The sequence below is a fragment of the Vulpes lagopus genome, chromosome 6 (genome assembly GCF_018345385.1).
Source record: "Vulpes lagopus strain Blue_001 chromosome 6, ASM1834538v1, whole genome shotgun sequence".
Classification (NCBI taxonomy): Eukaryota; Metazoa; Chordata; class Mammalia; order Carnivora; family Canidae; genus Vulpes; species Vulpes lagopus.
This window is the reverse complement of record NC_054829.1, coordinates 73,409,383-73,427,813: the sequence shown is the minus strand read 5'-3', so window position 1 is coordinate 73,427,813 and position 18,431 is coordinate 73,409,383. Positions and strand designations below refer to the sequence as shown.

General features: G+C 57.9%; 1 protein-coding gene across 2 annotated transcripts in view; it reads right to left on the bottom strand.

The window, feature by feature from the left end:
• ZNF496 (zinc finger protein 496) overlaps nucleotides 1-17,444 on the bottom strand; it is a 29,057-nt gene extending 11,613 nt beyond the window's left edge. Inside the window, exons 1-6 of one of the 2 annotated variants that reach the window (XM_041759301.1) lie at nucleotides 17,232-17,444; nucleotides 16,837-17,013; nucleotides 15,874-16,092; nucleotides 15,124-15,503; nucleotides 14,608-14,791; nucleotides 12,260-12,330 (exon numbers count right to left, since the gene is read on the bottom strand). In XM_041759301.1, the coding sequence (XP_041615235.1) occupies nucleotides 12,260-12,330; nucleotides 14,608-14,791; nucleotides 15,124-15,503; nucleotides 15,874-16,012 (774 nt within the window). In that variant the 5' untranslated portion in view covers nucleotides 16,013-16,092; nucleotides 16,837-17,013; nucleotides 17,232-17,444. Of the gene's footprint in view, nucleotides 1-12,259; nucleotides 12,331-14,607; nucleotides 14,792-15,123; nucleotides 15,551-15,873; nucleotides 16,093-16,836; nucleotides 17,014-17,231 lie in introns of both variants that reach the window. The other variant, XM_041759302.1, reaches the window with a different exon arrangement.
• Nucleotides 17,445-18,431: the final 987 nt, after the last annotated feature.

Here is an 18,431-nt window from a genome sequence, read left to right as displayed (position 1 = left end):
GCCCTGGAAGCCTGAGTAAGGTCGGAGGGCCTCTGTGGCCACAGGCTGGGTGTGAGGCCCTGAGGCGGCCCACCCCAGTCGCGGCGACATGCCATCACACACAGGTACTACACAGGGAGGTTCACGAAGTTCCCATGTGGCCTCACCTTCCCCGAGTGGCAGCTGCCCCCCCACCTCCCGGCGCACCATGTCCACTCCATGGTCCAGCCCACAGCCCCCTTGCATCCCCTTTATGACGCTTTCACTGCCACCTCAGTGTAGAGGGCAAAATTCCCAGAACCCCAAAATGGGGAATCCACTGGAATCTTCTGGGAAGGTCTTATACCGATGAGTGACCTTAACAAGGCTGCTGGCCAGCCTGACACAGAAATCAACTGCATTCCTATTCTGCTCTATACAAGTAACTGGATGAAGAAATTTAAAAGAGTGATCCTCTTATGGATCCTCTTATGCACTTATGACAATACCATCACCACCCTCCAGATTTTGAGGAACACGCATACAAACTACGCGTGTCACCTGCACACACGAAGGACTCACCAGGTTTGTGGGCTGCGTGCCACTTAGATGTCTGCACATCCCAAGACAGAGACCTATGTCAGCCCCACACAATCCCTGTGCACAAGACCGCAAGGCACTAATTCTGGAATCTGTACGGGCAAGAAAAGCACTTAAGAGCATCTGAAGGGATTGTGGAAACAAAGAATGAAACGGCCACACTGAGCCCTGCAAACCTTGCTATGCTTGGAGCAGTGCTGTATCGGAAGCCGACAGGGCAAATCAGCCAAGGTTTAGCCTGACACACACACACACACAGGGCTGGTTTTCGACAAAGGCACCAAGTCGGGAAAGCAGAATCTTTTCGCTGAGTTGTGACTAACAAGGAAATATCAACACAGGAAAATATAACCCTGCGCCTGATGCCAAACCGAAAAAGACAAGTAGGAACGAATCAAAGAACTAAATGCAAAAATCCACATTCCAGAACATTCTTTGAGACGCTGTAGCAGACAAAAGTTTGTTAGGACATAAAAAGCATAAATGTCAAAAGGAAAAAATATTACGATAAACTGGACGTCATGAAAATGAAAGATGAGGGGATCCCTGAGTGGCTCAGCGGTTTGGCGCCTGCCTTTGGCCCAGGGCGCGATCCTGGAGACCCAGGATCGAATCCCACGTCGGGCTCCCGGTGCATGGAGCCTGCTTCTCCCTCTGCCTGTGTCTCTGCCTCTCTCTCTCTCTCTCTGTGTGACTATCATAAATAAATAAAAATTAAAAAAAAAAAAAAAGAAAATGAAAGATGATCGACCTTCCAAAGACCTCGTTAAAGCAGCAAGCTGGGAGTGCTCAATGGCAGAGCACACTTCAGGAGCGTATTGGCCGAAAAACTTCATCCAGAATGGGGGACGGTGAGCGGTTCCTAAAGTACAGTTGGATGGGCGCCTGGCCGGTTCAGGCAGAGCGGGTAGCTCCTGAGGTCACAGCCATGAGTTCCAGTCCCGCACTGGGTGTTGCACAGTCCTGCAGACAGGGGACATCTGGGCCGCAGAGGACATGGAAACGACCCCCACACCCTTCCCCGACCCCCCCCCCCCCCCCACACCCTTCCCTGGCCAGGAGGGAATGCAAACTAAACTGTTAACGAGGTACTTACTTCAATGGCCAAACTTTTACTTTTTCAAAGAAAATGAGAATCGCAGGAAATGGGGGAGGTGTGGGCGATGGCTCTCCTGCCCTGGGGAGGAGCCCGAGTGGTACTCGGCAGGGATCTGCTGTCTCTCCTGGGACAGATCCCACGCTTACGCCCAATTTCACTCCTAGGTCATTACCCAAGACAAACAGAAGCACAGACACACACAAACGCGCATAAGTGCCACAAATTTCCTTCAGAACGGCCAAAACAGCACTGACCCAAATGCCCTTGGACGGTGACCCGGCTGTACTTGCTGTGGGCAATGAAGAGGGACACCTGCTGATGAGGGCACCAGGGTGGTGCCTGGGTTGTGGGCTGCGGGTGAGAGGAGCCGTCACTGTAACATCCATTTACGTGAAATCCCAGGAGAGAAGCTCACGTTCAGGCCCACAGAGGGAGGGCCGGGCGAGGGAGCTCCAGGGGATGCAGATGCCCCCACCCTGCCCGGGGCCATCATTACATGCCTGCACACACATGTCACTCTCCTAGCCTGACTCTTTTTTTTGTTGTTGTTGTTTTGTTAATTCAACCATACTTTTGAAAAAAAATCTTTTGTTTTTTATTGGTGTTCAATTTGTCAACATACAGAATAACACCCAGTGCTCATCCCATCAAGTGCCCCCCTCAGTGCCCATCACCCATTCACCCCCACCCCCGCCCTCCTCCCCTTCCATCACCCCTAGTTCCTTTCCCAGAGTTAGGAGTCTTCATGTTCTGTCTCCCTTTCTGATATTTCCTACCCATTTCTTCTCCCTTCCCTTCTATTCCCTTTCACTATTATTTATATTCCCCAAATGAATGAGAACATATAATATTTGTCCTTCTCCGATTGACTCATTTCACTCAGCATAATACCCTCCAGTTCCATCCACGTTGAAGCAAATGGTGGGTATTTGTCATTTCTAATGGCTGAGTAATATTCCATTGTATACATAGACCACATCTTCTTTATCCATTCATCTTTCGATGGACACCGAGGCTCCTTCCACAGTTTTAGCCTCTTAACTAGGTGTACTGTATACAAATTACAGCTCAGAATTAGATTTTTTTTTAAAGTAGGTGCCATGGCCCATGTAGGGCTCAACATGGGGCTTGAACACACGACCCTGATTTCAAGACCTGAGCTGAGATCGAGTTGGACGCTTACCCGACTGAGCTGCCCAGGCGCCCCCAAAATCGGATTTCAAAAAGTATAAACACCGACAGCATCCTCAAGCACCACCCTGGTGAGGATGAATAGTGCAGACACACAAGAACCAAGAGCGTGGAACCATCACGCGGATACCAACCCCAGCAGTCAGGTGGACACCACACAGCAGGTGTCCTGCTTGTCACAGGGACATCAACCCCAAGCAAGGCCCGGTGAGGCCCGGGAAGGCCCACGGGGACACGCGGACACGAGGGACGAGCCTGGATGCACATCGCCTCTGGAGGAAACCCCCAGCACGTAACACATGCACCCTGCTTCCATAAGCAGATGCCTGAGGTGTGAATGGAGGTGAAGGGGTGTGTAGGCTGCAGAGGTTCAGGGGGAACAACGGGGCCAGGGTGACCCTGCAGCATGTGCATCCCAATCCTGCAATCTATCCCACGTAAGATGCTTGCTGCAAAACAGACGTCAGAAACATCTGCAGTCGAGCTGGGAGTTTGGACAGGGGGGAGCTCCTGGTCTCTCACATGCACACAGGAGCCACCGAGCTGCAGCACAGATGCCCACCACCTCTGTAGGGGACTCCCAGGAAGAGGCTGTGTGGGGCCGCCTGTCCTCTCAGCACGGAGAGGCCCCGGGCCTGCAGGATGGCTTCCTGTGGGTCCCTGCGGGGGTTGGCACACCATCCCCATACATGCTACGTGGCACAAGGACAGTGTGGCCAGAACGCAAGGTCACCAAGAAGGCTGTCAACCCTCCCTCTCGTCTGTGCACCTGTGTCCTCCTGGAGATGCGCCCCCACGCCTCCCCTGGCCAGACAGGAGAGCAGCCCTCAGCCCCAGAGGTCACCGCTCCTCTTGGCCCTGAGACAACGTAGTTGACTGAGCAGCCCGGCGCCCCACGGCCCTCCAGACGTGTCTGCTGTCACACAGCTGCCAACCCCAGAAGCTTCTGCCCCTCTCCCGTCATCATGCTTCTCCGTGAACGCGCTGCCCATGGGGATAGGGTACGTCCACCCGCAGGTCTGACTGTTGCATGGGGGTTGCAGGCCATTTCCATGGGGCCCCCACAAGAGCACGAAGCATGTTGTTTATTCATGTGCACTGGCCTGCGGTCGGGTCACCGGGCTGCGCCCCAGGCAGAGACCCAGCAGAGTGGGGGAAGACGTTTTCTCCCCAGTCTAGTCACCTGAAAAGACTGTAAGTGCCAGCGCAGCTGAAATGGCAAAGGACTCAGAGCCTCAGACGGCCGTGGATCTGCAGGTTCTGGACAGAAAGATGGACCGGATTACAGAGAGATGTCTGGGTTTCTTCCCCTCCACCCCCGGACAGGTGAGGGCCCAAACCTGGAAGAGGGCGCTCGCAGCATCTGGGATGCACACATGAGCCCCGGGGCCGGCTGCAGGGGTCCTGCTCCACCTGCCATGCACAGTGTGACATGGCCACGGAGTGAGATGCCAGGGGACTCTGAGTCACAGGGATCGCGCTTCCTGCTGGGCAGCTGCGCTCCCCACGGACCCTGCGCGTGATCCCAGCAGTGGACAAACAAGGGGTGCAGAAAAGTCTGGAAGCCACTTGATGGACACCCAGAGACCCGCTCAGGAAACTGGGACTGTGTGCCTCTCCTTAGGGGTTTTCAGAGACTCCTGCATCCTTCTCAAACACACAGCACACATACGTTCTGCTAACTCATGTAAGAACAACGGAGATCCTGGGCCGTGGATTCAGGAAACACCCATGTGACCTGGGAGGGGGACCAGCATTACCAAGTCCTAATTTCGCTGCAGTTTGCAGGAGCTAGTGCGAGTTTAGCCATCCACCCTCACCAGCCCACGCCGGGTGGTTTGGGGTCGGTTGGGCGGGTAGCCAGGGCTTCCGTCCCTTCAGCCCTGCCCAGGGAGCAGCCTCCCACGGAAGCGCAAGGGGACCCCGCGCAGGCCTGGCCCCCACCCTCATTTGCAGGGTCAGGATATGCTGACCCAGCTGGCTGCTGCTGCACCACGGTCAAGAGGAGAAAACCCTGCTGGACAGAAGGCTTCACGGGGACCCGGGTCTCATGACATCAAGTGAAAATTCCGTATTTTGGTAGAAAACCACATGCTACAAAGAACCTGAAAGATCTGAAAGTGAACGAAAATTGGAAACACATCATAAGAAGTACCTGGAATCCTGAGCACTCGGTGACGTGCTCCGCAGCAGAGCGGAGGGGACGCAGGATAGACCCTGCCAACCATGAGGAAAGAGCAACCGCCGCAAGCAATAGGAGTGGGGGAGAGAGAGCAGACGGAGACATGAGCAGACGTGAGCAGACAAAAGCAGACGGAGATGTGAGGAGCGCAGCTAGCAGCAGCGGACACTCCACAGTGTCATGTGCAGAGCCCCACCGTGCACACGGGCAGCTCAGAGGGGATGGGTGACATACAACCTCGGGCTTCCCAAGCCTGCAAATGCACGCAGGCCCTGGAGCCGAAAGCATGGGGGGCCCACAGCTCACCTGGAAAAATCCGTGCCATGCTCTGGGACAGAGCCTGTGAGCACCGAGTACCCTGCCAGTACCCAGGGAACATGGACTCCATCCCTGTGGGGGCGAGGATGGCTTAGCCGAAGACGAGGACGCACGGAGCCACACGGAGGCCCAGCCCACAGACCCCAGGTGCTGGCCACAGAAGCCACTTGGGCCCCCAATGCAGGAGACACCTCAGGAATGAAGGGGACAAGGCCAGCTCAGGCACATCGTCAGTGCACCTGATGGGAAGGCCGTGGGAGCCTGGGAGGGCAAGCAGGAGGACATGTGGGGGGTGCTCATGCTGGCCACCTACAAGGTGATGGTGACTGTTGAGCCGCACCCGCACCTTAACACCCGCAGGAGCTGTTGTGTGTTGGCAGGAACTGCTCCAATCAGTGTACGAACAGGAGGGAGCAGAGGGCCGTGGTCAGGTCTATACCCAAGGGGACACCCGGGGCATTGCCTCCGTAGCTGCCCTGAGGGATACAGGACTTGGTACCCGGGGCATCACCTCCATGGCACCTCTGACAAGGTCTCTCATTCTTTGCTCAGCCTCCTGAATCTCCTGGTGCCATCTGTACATCTCTGAATAAACCTAGGTTTACCCAGAACACTGACCTGTCTGTCCAACTGCACCTGCGAAGCCCTGGTGTCCCACCGGTTCCTCACCGACCTGCTCCCTGAGGTGAAGTTATCTTCCTGGTCCCTTGGCTTGTCTTTAGGGAGAACCCCCTGAGGTGGTTTAGCCAGAGCCCTGTCCCATCCCTGATGTTTTCTCATAGTCGTGTTCTGTCTGCTGACCCCTGTCCCTCAGCTATGCAGTGGAGCTCCATCTCTCTCCTTCCCTGCAAAGTTTCTGAGGTGCTACCCAAATCCCCGGCAACAGCCCTGAATACAGTCTGCCTTAACAGCATCAGCAAGTGTTTCTGAATATTTTCATAAAGTTACGGTGAATTAAGATGGAATTCTACAGAATGCTTCAGTGGCCCACAGGAAAGCAAGAAAAAAATCAGAAACAAGGAACAGAACAGGGAAAAAGATGCATCAATAATTACATGAAAATGGGGGCACCTGAGTGGCTCAGCCAGTTAAGCATCTGACTTTTGATTTTTGCTCAGGTCATGATCTCAGGTCCAGGGTTGGCTCTGTACTCAGCAGGGAGTCTGCTGGAGAGTCTCTCCTTCTGCCAAGAGTGTGGGGAGGGGCACTGAGCGTGGAGCCAGACTCGGGGCTCTATCCCATCAACCCTAGATCACAACTGGAGCCGAAACCAAGAGCTGGATGCTTCACCAACTGTGACATTGAGGTACCCCAGAAGTGAGGGTTTGTTTTTTTTCACGATTTTATTTATTTGAGTGAGGGTAGGGGAGAAGCAAAGTCCCTGCTGATCAGGGAGCCTGACATGGGACTCGATCCCAGGACCCTGAGATCATGACCTGAGCTGAAGGCAGAGGCTTAATCCCCTGAACCATGCAGGTGCCCCAGGAGTGAGTCTGAGATAGCACATAGCTAGGTCAGGTTTCTTTCTTTTTTTTTTGGGGGGGGGGGGGGTCAGGTTTCTTAATCCACTCTGCCGATCGCAGTGTTTTAACTGATGAATGTGGGGTGCCTGGCTGGCTCAGTCCTAAGGGCATGCAACTCCTGATCTCAGGGTCCTGAGTTCAAGCCCTGTGCGTGATGTAGAGTTTATTTGAAAAAAAAAAATTAAGTGATGCATTTAGATCATTTATATTTTAATGTGATCACTTTTTTTTTTAAAGATTTTATTTATTTATTCATGAGAGACACAGAGGGAGAGGCAGAGACATAGGCAGAGACAGAAGTGGGCTCCATGCAGGGAGCCCAACATAGGACTCGATCCCGGGACTCCAGGATCACACCCTGGGCTGAAGGCGGCGCTAAACCATCGAACCACCCGGGCTGCCCTTATCATTTCTTTTTAAAGATTTACTTATTTATGACAGAGAGAGAGAGAGAAAGAGAAAGAGAGAGAGAGAAAGAGAAAGAGAGAGAGAGATTGAGAACACAGGCAGAGTCTACTTGGGGTTTTCTCCCTCTCCCTCTGTCCACCCCCCTGACCCTGCCCCCAGCTCACGCTCTTTCAAATACATAAATAAATCTTAAAAAAAAAAAAAAAAGGAAAAGCAACTCAGTTCTAACATAATGGTACAGGCAAGCTAAAAGTAAAAAGATGGGAAATACACATTATATAACCACTGATCAAAGGGAAGAGGAGCAGATACGTTAAGACCAGATATACTTGACTTTAAAGCAAAGAAAATTATTAGAGATGGACATTATATAATAAGAGGCCTGCAATCCTCTGTGTGTATTAGCCAAACCAGAAGCTGGAAACAGGAAGCAGGAACTCCTGCAGCTGGAGACCTCGACACCTGACTCTCAACAAGTGACACAAAATAAGCAGGAACAGAATGACTGGACAGCAGCACAGCCTGCAGGTTCCCATCAACATCTCTGGGCCTCCCAACTGCCAGCAGCAGTGTGGATGCGGTTTCCAATGCACACATACCCACACTGAGACAGACCACAGCTGTCTCGCCCCATCCTGGAAGGAGGAGAGACATTCTCCACAAGGAGAAGAGCTGAAGTCATACACCACGTGTTCTCAGACCACAGTGGATTCAAACCGGAAATCAGTGGTAGGAAATAACAGGAAAATCTCCAAGCCTTTGGCAATTCAACACCACATTTTAAAATAATGATTGGGTCAAAGAAGGCTCAAGGGAAATGGAAAAATACAGTGAAATAAGTGAAAGTAAAGCTACAGCATATTGCAGTCTGTGGGACACAGCTAAAGCAGTTCTCAGAGGCACACTTATAGCTCGGAAATGTTTATATTAAAATGCCTACGTGTGCAGGGAAGTCTCAAATCAATAATCGAAGCGCCTACCTCAAGAGCCAAGAAAGGGAATAGCAAAATACACCCAGAGCACACAGGAAGAAGAAAACAGTAAAGACAGGGCAGAAATCAATGAAACTGAAAACAAAAGAGAAAAAAAAAATCAATGAAACAATGAATTAGTTCTTTGAAAAGCCCCGTAACATTGAAAACATCCAAGACTGACAGAGAAGACGCCCACTTCCAGTGTCAGAGCTGAAACAGGGTATCAGACCCTGCCAATACGCAGCGGGGATAGAGATGGACAACGATGATGTCCTGGAAGGAGCCCAAAGTCTGAGGAGCGCTCGCCAACAGCAGCCAACCGCAGGCAGCGCCAGCTCTGCCACCACGGAGGACTCGGCTCTGTAATCAACACCACGTCCCCCCACCCCACCACATCTCCAGTCTTCCCATTCCACTACCAATTCTACCACCCAGCCAAAGAATCAAACCAATCATAAGCCATCTCTGTCAGAAAATGGGAGGGGACACATCCTGATTCATCAGGAGCCCAGCATCAATCGCCCTGATAGTGACAGACAGTGAAGATCAGTATCTGTCCCACGAGTACAATACAGAAACCCTTAACGAGGGGGCACCTCTGTCCCTGAAGCATCTGCCTACGGCTCAGGTCATGATCCCAGCGTCCCAGGATCCAGTCCTGCATCCAGATCCCTGCTCAGCGGGGAGTCCGCTCCTCCCTCTGAGCTCCCCCCCCACTCATGTTTGCTCTTTCTGAAATAAATCTTTAAAAATAAATTAATAATAAATAAATAAATAAATATAACAAAACATGTACAGAAGCTGTATGCTGAGAAGTACACAATTCTGATGAAAAAAATCAAAGGAGAAATAAGTAAATGCGGGATACCTTTGGCCAGCTCCATTAGGGAGCATGACTCTTGATCTTGGGGTTGGGGGTTCGAGCCCCATGTGTGGCGCAGAGATTACTTAAATAAAAAGGTAAAAGATCTTTAAAAAAAAAAAAAAAAAAAAAAAAAGAACAGGAGAGAGGCCCAGAGAGATGTAGGCACATTTGCAGACAGAATGACTCAGGGGCCAAATGTCAGCGTTCCCCAAACCGATACAAGGGCTTAACAGAACTCCTACTGAAATATCAGGAAGACTTTTTGTAGAAAGGATCAAGATTATTCTAAAATTTACACAGAAAAGCGGCAGGACTAAATTGATAAAATAATTTTAAAAAATAGGATGACAGGAATCCTAGTGCCCACATCCAAGACTCAGGGAGAGACAAGCAGGTGGGGACAGAGTGAAAAGCCCAGGAACAGACCCACAGACAGCATGCAAGTGACTTCTGACCCAGGAGCAAATGCACCTGAAGGAGGAAGGGAGGAGTGTGACCCCCCCCAAACGCCCACACAGCGGGTGGAGCAACTTGACAGCCACTGGCAGGCCAGATGCTCCTGCTTCCGCTCCTGCTCCTGCTCCTCCTGCTCCTCCTCCTCCACCAAAGTCCCAGCCCTGAGGCGCAAGGCTAGGGCATCCCAGGTCAGGGGTCAAATGCAAGGCTGTGATGTGGAGGGAAAAGCACAGCAGGGAGTCCTTGGGACAGAACCATTACACCAACCAACCTCAATCCTTAAAAGGAAACACTGAGAGCCTGGACCAAATCCAAATTAAAAACTTTCATGCTTCAACTGTAATAAGAAATAAATAAAATAAAATAAAAATAAAGTAAAATCAAACGGATGAAACCTGGGAGGAAAATTTAAAAAAATGGGAGGCTTTTTGTAAGGGGCTGAGACACCAAGCTCCAGAACAAGGGTGAACAGTCACAAAACACACCCAGTGAAGCACAAACATCTAGGACGAGGAAGGAGCCCTGAAAATAACTGTAGAAAAGCAAACCGTCCAATTAGGACTCGGGCACAAGTCACGAAGAAGAATCTCATGGAAGAGGATGGACGGGTAGATGCCAGGCAAGGACCCCGCACACCAAGTGGAGACGGCAGGCCACCCCCAGTGCCAACAGCGGCCAGGATGCAGAGTAGACCTTGCTCACGCTGCACAGGGCAAGGGGGGGTCCCACGGCCTCTCTGGAAACACACATGGCTGCTTCTCATGATGCTAACCCCTCAGTCTATAGCCCAGCAACCACAAGCCTGAGCATTCATCCCAGAGCAGCAGCCTCACTCCTGCCACAGCCCACATGCCACGACCCACACCAGCTCTGTGCAGAACGGGCCTGACGGGCCACGAGCCAGAGGTCCTTCCACCGCATGAGCTGTGGAACCCAGACCCGGTGGGGCTCGAAGCAGCGATGCCCCAGCTCCCTGACTGGAGAGACTGCAGCTACCCCATGGTCGGGCAGCTAAGGACACAGCAGACGTGGGCTCGCCACACGGGGCACGGCAGGATGCTCCTCGAGGGCGCATGCATCCCTGTCAGCAGCTGGAGGGGACCTTCTGCGGGAGTTTCCTGAGGCAGGGCTGCTCAACAGAATGGAGACAAGCCAGCCTGTCCCTTCCCCACGTGAACATAAGTTCACAGAAAGAGCCATACGCCTACCCATGTTCACAGTGGCCAGGACGCCGAAGCAAACCCAGGGCCCGTCGACAAGCCACTGCCTACCTGACCCAGTGCACAGGGTGCGTGACACACAGCGGGTGGCAGCGCTCGGCCCCAGGAAGGAGAGCCCATGGGCTGACACACATGGCTGGAGCTCCAGGCAACCACGCCTGGACACAGCCAGCCCAGGTCACAGACACTGTGCAGGTGCAACAACCACATTCAGAGAAAGACGGCCCACGTTGCTGGGGGTGGGTGGACAGGGCCGTTACCTAATAAGTGAGGGGTTTCCACTGGGAGGGTGAGAAAGTTCTGGAAGCAGGGCTGTAGGACAGGGTGAACATACGCAATACCACTGGATGCTCAGACACTGCTGTACGTTAAGCAAAGTTAAGACGATAAATTTAATGCAATGTGTACTTCACTACAATTAAAAACCTTAAAAGTTTTTTTATTTAAGGTTTTATCTTTTTGTATCTGGGGGGGGGGGGGGAAGAGAGCACAGGTGGAAGCAAGGGTGCACAGGGACGGGGACAGGCTGACTCTGGGCTAAGCAACCCCAGGACCCCGACATCATGACCCGAGCCAAAATGAAGACTCCCAATAGTCAATAGACTGAGCCACCAGAGGCCCCCAAATTTAAAAACTATTAAAACGATTCTGGCACCCTAAGCCCTTGGTGGTGGTGACTTTCAGCAGCCTGAGCGGAAACCCTGTTTGGGGGGAATCCTGTGTGCCCTACGGGAGCTCAGGCAGGTTAAGACAAGATCTAGCTCATCGGGTACTGAGGTCATGGCCCCTCCTGGCATGTCGTTCGGGTGAAATGCATTGATCTCTACTGTGGGCTTACCCACCCCCCACAGGTCACTGCTGACCTGTTTCATGGGACACTGCAGGGCCAAGCATGCGTGCTGATGCCCCAAACCGGCTACTTCCTCCCTGCCCTATGCCGACCCTGCTCCCAGGCCTCAGTCACATGGAACACACGGTGCGGAGGGCAAACCTGGGACCCTCTGACCATCCTGCACCCGTGAAGCCCACACTTCATGTCACCCACTTTCCCAGGGGACTGCCACATCGTGCGCCAGCCAGCGGGAAGGATCAGAACAGAACAATGAAGGGGGCCTGATGAGAAACGGGGAGGCAGTGATGGGCAAGGAGTGCATGGGACCATTTGTCCACCTGAGGACATCTGAGAGGGAGCTGGGCTTGTCCCTGTGCAGCGTCACAAGGAGAGCCTCTGCTTGGTACGGGGGGATCTGGGCCTTCTCCCCACGCCCCTGGGCACTTCTGGGACAGTCACCATGACCACGGGGACAGAAGCAAATCCGCTGTGCAGTGCCCTTGACAGCGGGGACCCTGGGGACACCAAGAGGACAGCGCAGGGGTGGAGGCCACGTGTCCTCCTGCACTGTCACCATCACCGCTGGCACAGATGGCAGCGGCGGGGTTCAGGGGCCCTGGCAACATCACTCACCGAGGGCAGCTGCAGGGCCGTCACCTGCTGGGCGTCCCTCAGGTTCGCGTCCAGGCCAGGATCCTGCAGGACTGAAAGAGAGAACCGTGTGTGTCTCCTTCTCCGTGGGCCGACTGTGGGGGACACGTGCACTTACCTGCAGCCCTCACGGATCTCCGACACCTTCAGTGCCTGTGAGGAGGGGGCTTCTGCAGGCAGTGCCCAGGGTCGGGCTGTGTGCATGTGTGATGCTCATATTTCATTTTAACGTCACCTCCCCAGCATTGCGTCCGCTTAGGGCATGCAACCTAGTGGTCTGGCCAGTCTGCGCGCCATTGTGAGCACGTTGGCACTGCAGCATTCCGCCACCTGCCACGGAAGCAGGGGCCGCAGCGCCCCCCAGGTTGGGGAAATACAGGCTCAAGCTCCACGGCATCAAGGTCAAGGTGGTCAGCTGTTGGCAATGACCACGGACTCATCAACGTGGACCATGCGAGTTTAGCATTGCCGAGCTCCCAGAGGGGGATGGCTGTCACTATGGGAGCTCTGGGAGGGGCAGCGGCCGTGCTCGACCCGCCTCCATGCAGGGTTTCCCCCCCTTCCAGCCCAGGAGGGCATCCCTCCTCTGCCCGGAATGTAACCCACAGGAAGCCTTGGGAAGCTCCGCCACCGTCTGTGCACAGGGAGCAAATCCAGGAGGCTGACCCAGGGTCCCGTGTGACATCCCCACCAGAGCGGACATGAGAGGCCCACATCCCTCACTTTCAGGCCTGGGACAACAGTGTCCCACACAGCAGGGCAAGACCTGGGCAGGAACCAGCTCAGCCGTCAGCGACAGGTGCGCATCCAATGTGAGGGGGCGCAGGGCAGGGGTCTGTACTCGCGCTCACACCTGCTGCCCTCTGGGCAGTGCCCCAAGCCACTGCCTACCTGACCCACGACACAGAAGAACAGGGACGCCATGCCATGCCAACCCCCCGGAAACCTTCCTGGCTCCAGGAAAAGCTGGCTTTTTGGGAAGCTCAGCACGAGCGGGAACTCTGGCTTTTACTGCAGCCTCGTCCCAATGAGAAATCCTCGACGCATGTCCCAGATCCTCCCAACATCTGACTCACAACCTGTCCATGTGCTGCTGCTCAGGGAGATACAAGTGCCGGCCCTCCAAATCAAAGCCCAGCCGCGGCCACTGGCATCTCCAGAACTTAACCAGGAGGCGTGTGTCTAGGCTGTGGCAGTGCCCGACGCTCCTCTCCATCCTCCCGAGGACCCTCCCCAGGCTGACCTGGGCCATGTGCAGGGCGGCGAGGATGGCTGCTTCCCGCAGGCCTGCATGATGGGCCTCACGGTGTGCCTCCCACACCCACAAGGTGAGGTTCCAACCCTCACGGTAGGACCACATATAGAGATAAGGTCTCCCGCGGAGCGGCCACACACAGTGGCCCTGCTCCAGGGACCCAGGTCCTTGCAGAAGCGGATCAGGGCACAGACGGACACTCAAGGGCAGTGAAGACCAGGGTGCAGGCAGTCGGTGACAAGCCCTGCAGAGGAGCCTGGCGAGAGGGTAGCCCTGTCCACACCCTGCCGGACAGGGAGAACACACATTTCTGTTTGGGCTGTACAGTGTCTGTGCTTGGCCAGCAGCCCAGCATGCCGACTCTCAAGCAGGAAGCAGATGATGTGTGCAGAACTCACGCTAACTTCACATACACAGAAATCTAATATGCTTTTTTTTTTCCCCCCCCAAACTGAAGCGCTGCCTGTGTTCTGAAGGCCCACGTGTGTGAGTCACAGCAAGGCACTCCCGGCTCTTCTTCGGAGATCTAATGATAGGACGCTGGGGCGAGTCCACCCCAACCCACCCTCACACCTTAGAGGGCACAGCCTTCACCCCAAGAGCACCACAACCACCCACGATGGTCACCTGACAAACTCATGGGCAGCTTGGGGTTCCTGCTTTCAGCACTCAGTGGGCATAACCCTTTAACCCTCCAAGAACCCAGTAAGGGTGATGATCATTAGCCGAGGGCACATGGGGCACTGGGGCTTGCGGTGTGCCCTGGGTCACAGCTAGAGGTTCAAGCTGCCAAACCACGGCCCCTGGCCACTGGCACTCTTCCTACAGACAGCCAAATATGTCTCAGTGATGTTCAGGCCCGGTGCCCTGAAAATACCACCCTGTTCCCTCAGAGGCAGTTTTAGATTCCCCTGCAACTTTGTAACAAATCCTGAGAGCAGCTGTTTTTTCAGCTGGGGTGAAAGTGGTTGGGGGCAACAAGACACCCCACTGGGTGAGGGTGCCTGGCTGCTCCCCCCACGGAAGTCAAGGGCCCCCACCGAGCACCCAGCATGGGGCATCCCTGGGCTGGTACCTGGATCCCCGCTGAGCTGGCCTTGCAGTCTGCTTGGGAGCCCAGGGCCCTGTGCCAGTGCCGCGGGCTGGGTGTCCTGGCCCTTTGCAAGGTCGCTCTGGGGTTCTGTAGGCAGCCGCTCCTGCTCCTGGTCTGGAGGCCCATCCCCATCATCGATCACCACGGGGTCTTCACAGTGCTTGAGCTGCAACCCCAGAGAGAGCTTTTCAGGGCTAGCTGGCCAGGTGGGGGCTGGTGGCTATGCTGGACACTGGCCAAGCACCCTCCCTCCCAGGGCCTGCTGCCCGCAGGAGGCGCAACCAGACCCTGTGCAGGGCTGTGAGGAAGCTTGACAAGACCACACCCTTGGTCAGGCCCGTCAAGGAGGAAACTCACCTTCTCGAGAGACGGACGCTCCAGCATGGGCCTCACTGAGGCCCGGAGCTCTAGCAAACTTTCCTAGCCTGGCCAGGGCACGCAGACACTGCCACTCCCCTCCCGCCTCCTGGCCCACCCCGCTCAGCACCCTCCACTCACCCACTGCCAGGGTCTCCCTGGCTCCCGCTCAAGTGCCTCCACAGCAGCCACGGCCTGATCGCCACTCTCAGGCTCCTGGGCCCGCACCCAGCCCTGGATCTCCCGGGGCAGGATGGCCAGGAACTGCTCTAGCACCAGCAGCTCCAGGATCTGCTCCTTAGTGTGTCTCTCGGGCCTCAGCCAGCCCCGACACAAGTCCCAGAGGCGGTGCAGGGCCTCCCGGGGGCCTGCTGCCTCCTGGTAGCGGAAGCGGCGGAAGAGGCGGCGAGAGGATTCAGGGCTGGGAAGCTCCCCCTGGGGGCTGGGGTTCTCTCCGGGTGGGCTCCTCATTTTCCTGGGCTCCTCGCTTTCCTTTGGAGCCAAGACTCGGGGGCACAGGGCTGTGGGCATGATGGGGTTTGATGGGGGTCAGCAGCAGAAGACGACCCTATTTCCAAACAAAAATCACTGGCTTCAATGTTCTGGTCTCCTGTGGGAGGTTTTTGGGGGTGCTGATGGGGAGAGTGGTGAAGCCCCCAGACCAGCCCCTGGGAGAAGCTTTGGGACACATGAGAGGCATCAGCACTGTGCCTGCTCCTCGCACACACAGAGAGGGAAGCATGCCACTACCCCCAACACCATTCCACGGTATAAGCACGGTAGTCCCGGAGCTGGGTGACACACAAGGTGGGGAGTCTGGGGGGAAAGTGCAGGACAAGACACGGGCAGGGCCATGTGCACGAGACAGGTGTAATGAAGGCTCTGTGGTACCTTCGGGGGCCAGGGCCTCCTGGGCAGGACCTGAGACGCAGGAGCCCAGGGGGCTGCTATCTTGAGGCTTTGGAGCCAAAGTCGCTGTCCTGGTCCTTGAGGCCTTTCCAAGAGGAGCTGGAAAGACAAAGATGCGCATGCCTGGGAGGAGCCTTCCGAGCAGATCCAGGAGCAGAAGTCAACCGTGCTGGTGGCCAGGCCTGAGCAGCGGCGTCCGACCTGGGGAAGGAACCCCAGGCAGCATAGTGGACAGGATGGGACAAAACAGAGAAAGGGCGGGGAGAGGCCAAGGCTGCGTCCACACCCTGGGGACCCAGAGAAAGTACCTTCATATTTAAAAACAGCTCCCTCCAGCCCTCACTACAAAGTCTGGGCAGCACACTCTGGGGTCTATTTGGGTCGCCCTGGCCTGCAACCCTGCCGCCACCCTGCAGCCCCCTGTCATCTCCGACTGGGGTGAAGTCCTTTAGGGGCCAAGGTGGGGTGCTGCCATCTGCACCTCCTTGGGCACACAGCCAGGGTGACCTCAGTGGCCAAATGCCACCACTGTGGCCCCAGGGACTCCAGCAAAGTAGAGCAAATGGGGAAAGACCTCGAAGAGCTGTGGACACCAGTGTGTGCAAGGCTCTGACACCCCCATTTCACAGGTGAGCGCTGAGGCCAGGTGGGCAACCAGGTAACACAAATCAGGATATGGGCTCGGCAGCCCCCCCCCTCCTGTCTCAGATCGCAGCGCGCCTCCCGCCGCCGCACACCTGAGGCCCTGACAGACAACCCGCTAGCCTTTGTCACCCGGCACCGGGCAGAGGCCCAAGGATCAACTCACGCCGTTCCTGGGGGGCGTTCCGGCAGCTCCGGGGGGGGGACGACCAGGACGGGGGGCACGCTAGGCTAGGCCCGGGCCAGCCGTCCTCGCCCCCTCCCGCTCCCTTCCCGCAGTCTCGCCAGCTCCGCGCTGCTCACCTCACCGCCTGGAAGTCCCGCCCGGCGTCTAGCTGGAATCTGTCGTGCTGCGGCGGAAGCGTCCCGCAGCCGCTCCTCATCCTTCCAGCCCGCGCTCGCAGGGGCCCTCCCCGTCCCAGGCTCATCCAAACACCGCGGCTGCGCCCGGGGGTGGAGAGGTGGGAGCCACGGAGGCGCCTGAAACGCGGCATCTGTGTCACGGGGCGGCCCCGCCCGTCCCCGCCGCTGGGCTCGGGGCAGGCGGCAGGGGCGCGGGGGTCGGGGCCGGGACGCGGAGCGCGCGGGGACGTGGGGCCGGGGCCGGGGCGCGGGGACGTGGGGCGCGGGGGTCGGGGCCGGGGCGCGGGGGGACGCGGGGCCGGGGCGCGGGGCAGGGCCGCTCGCGCCGCACTCACCGCCCAGGCGCGTCCCGGTGGCGGGCGCCGAGCCTGGCCGCCGCGGAGTCCGCCGGACGCGCAGGAAAGGAAAGGCCGGAGAGCTCCGGCTCCCTCCCCTGGGACACTTCCTGCTCCGCTCTAGGACCGCGGAGGTCTCCGCGTCTCAGTGGTTCGCTCCCTCCGCCCCGGCCGAGGTGTGCGCTGGGGGTGACACCCGACACCCCCGCCCCCGGCGAGGTCCGGCCCGCGCGCCCCGCCCGCCCCGCCCCGGCTCCGCGCGCCCGGGCCTCGGCGTCCGGCCGGGGGCTTTGTGGCCCGCGGCCCGGCGGCACCAACGACGCGGGCGCGCACGGGGGAGGGAGGGGGCGTGGGCGGGCTGCGAGGGGGGGGGTGCGCGGGGGAGGGGGCGTGGGCGGGCTGCGGGGGGGTGCGCGGGGGAGGGGGCGTGGGCGGGCTGCGGGGGGGAGGGGGCGTGGGCGGGCTGCGGGGGGGGCGTGCGCGGGGGAGGGGGCGTGGGTGGGCTGCGGGGGGGAGGGGGCGTGGGCGGGCTGCGGGGGGGGTACGCGGGGAGGGGGCGTGGGCGGGCTGCGGGGGGAGGGGGCGTGGGCGGGCTGCGGGGGGGGGGCGCGCGGGGGAGGGGGCGTGGGCGGACTGCGGGGGGGGGGCGCGCGGGGAGGGGGCGTGGGCGGACTGCGGGGGGGGGGGCGGCGCGGGGGGAGGGGGCGTGGGCGACTTGCGGGGGGGGGCGCGCGGGGGGGACGGGGGCGTGGGCGGACTGCGGGGGGGGGGGCGCGCGGGGGAGGGGGCGTGGGCGACTGCGGGGGGGGGGCGCGCGGGGGAGGGGGCGTGGGCGGGACTGCGGGGGGGGGCGCGCGGGGGAGGGGGCGTGGGCGGACTGCGGGGGGGGGGCGCGCGGGGAGGGGGCGTGGGCGGACTGCGGGGGGGGCGCGCGGGGGAGGGGGCGTGGGCGGGACTGCGGGGGGGGGCGCGCGGGGGAGGGGCTGTGGGGCGGACTGCGGGGGGGGGGCGCGCGGGGGAGGGGGGCGTGGCGGACTGCGGGGGGGGGGCGCGCGGGGAGGGGGGCGTGGGCGGACTGCGGGGGGGCGCGCGGGGGGAGGGGGAGTGCGACTGCGGGGGGCGCGCGGGGAGGGGGCGTGGCGGATGCGGGGGGCGCGCGGGGGGAGGGGGCGTGGGCGGACTGCGGGGGGGGCGCGCGGG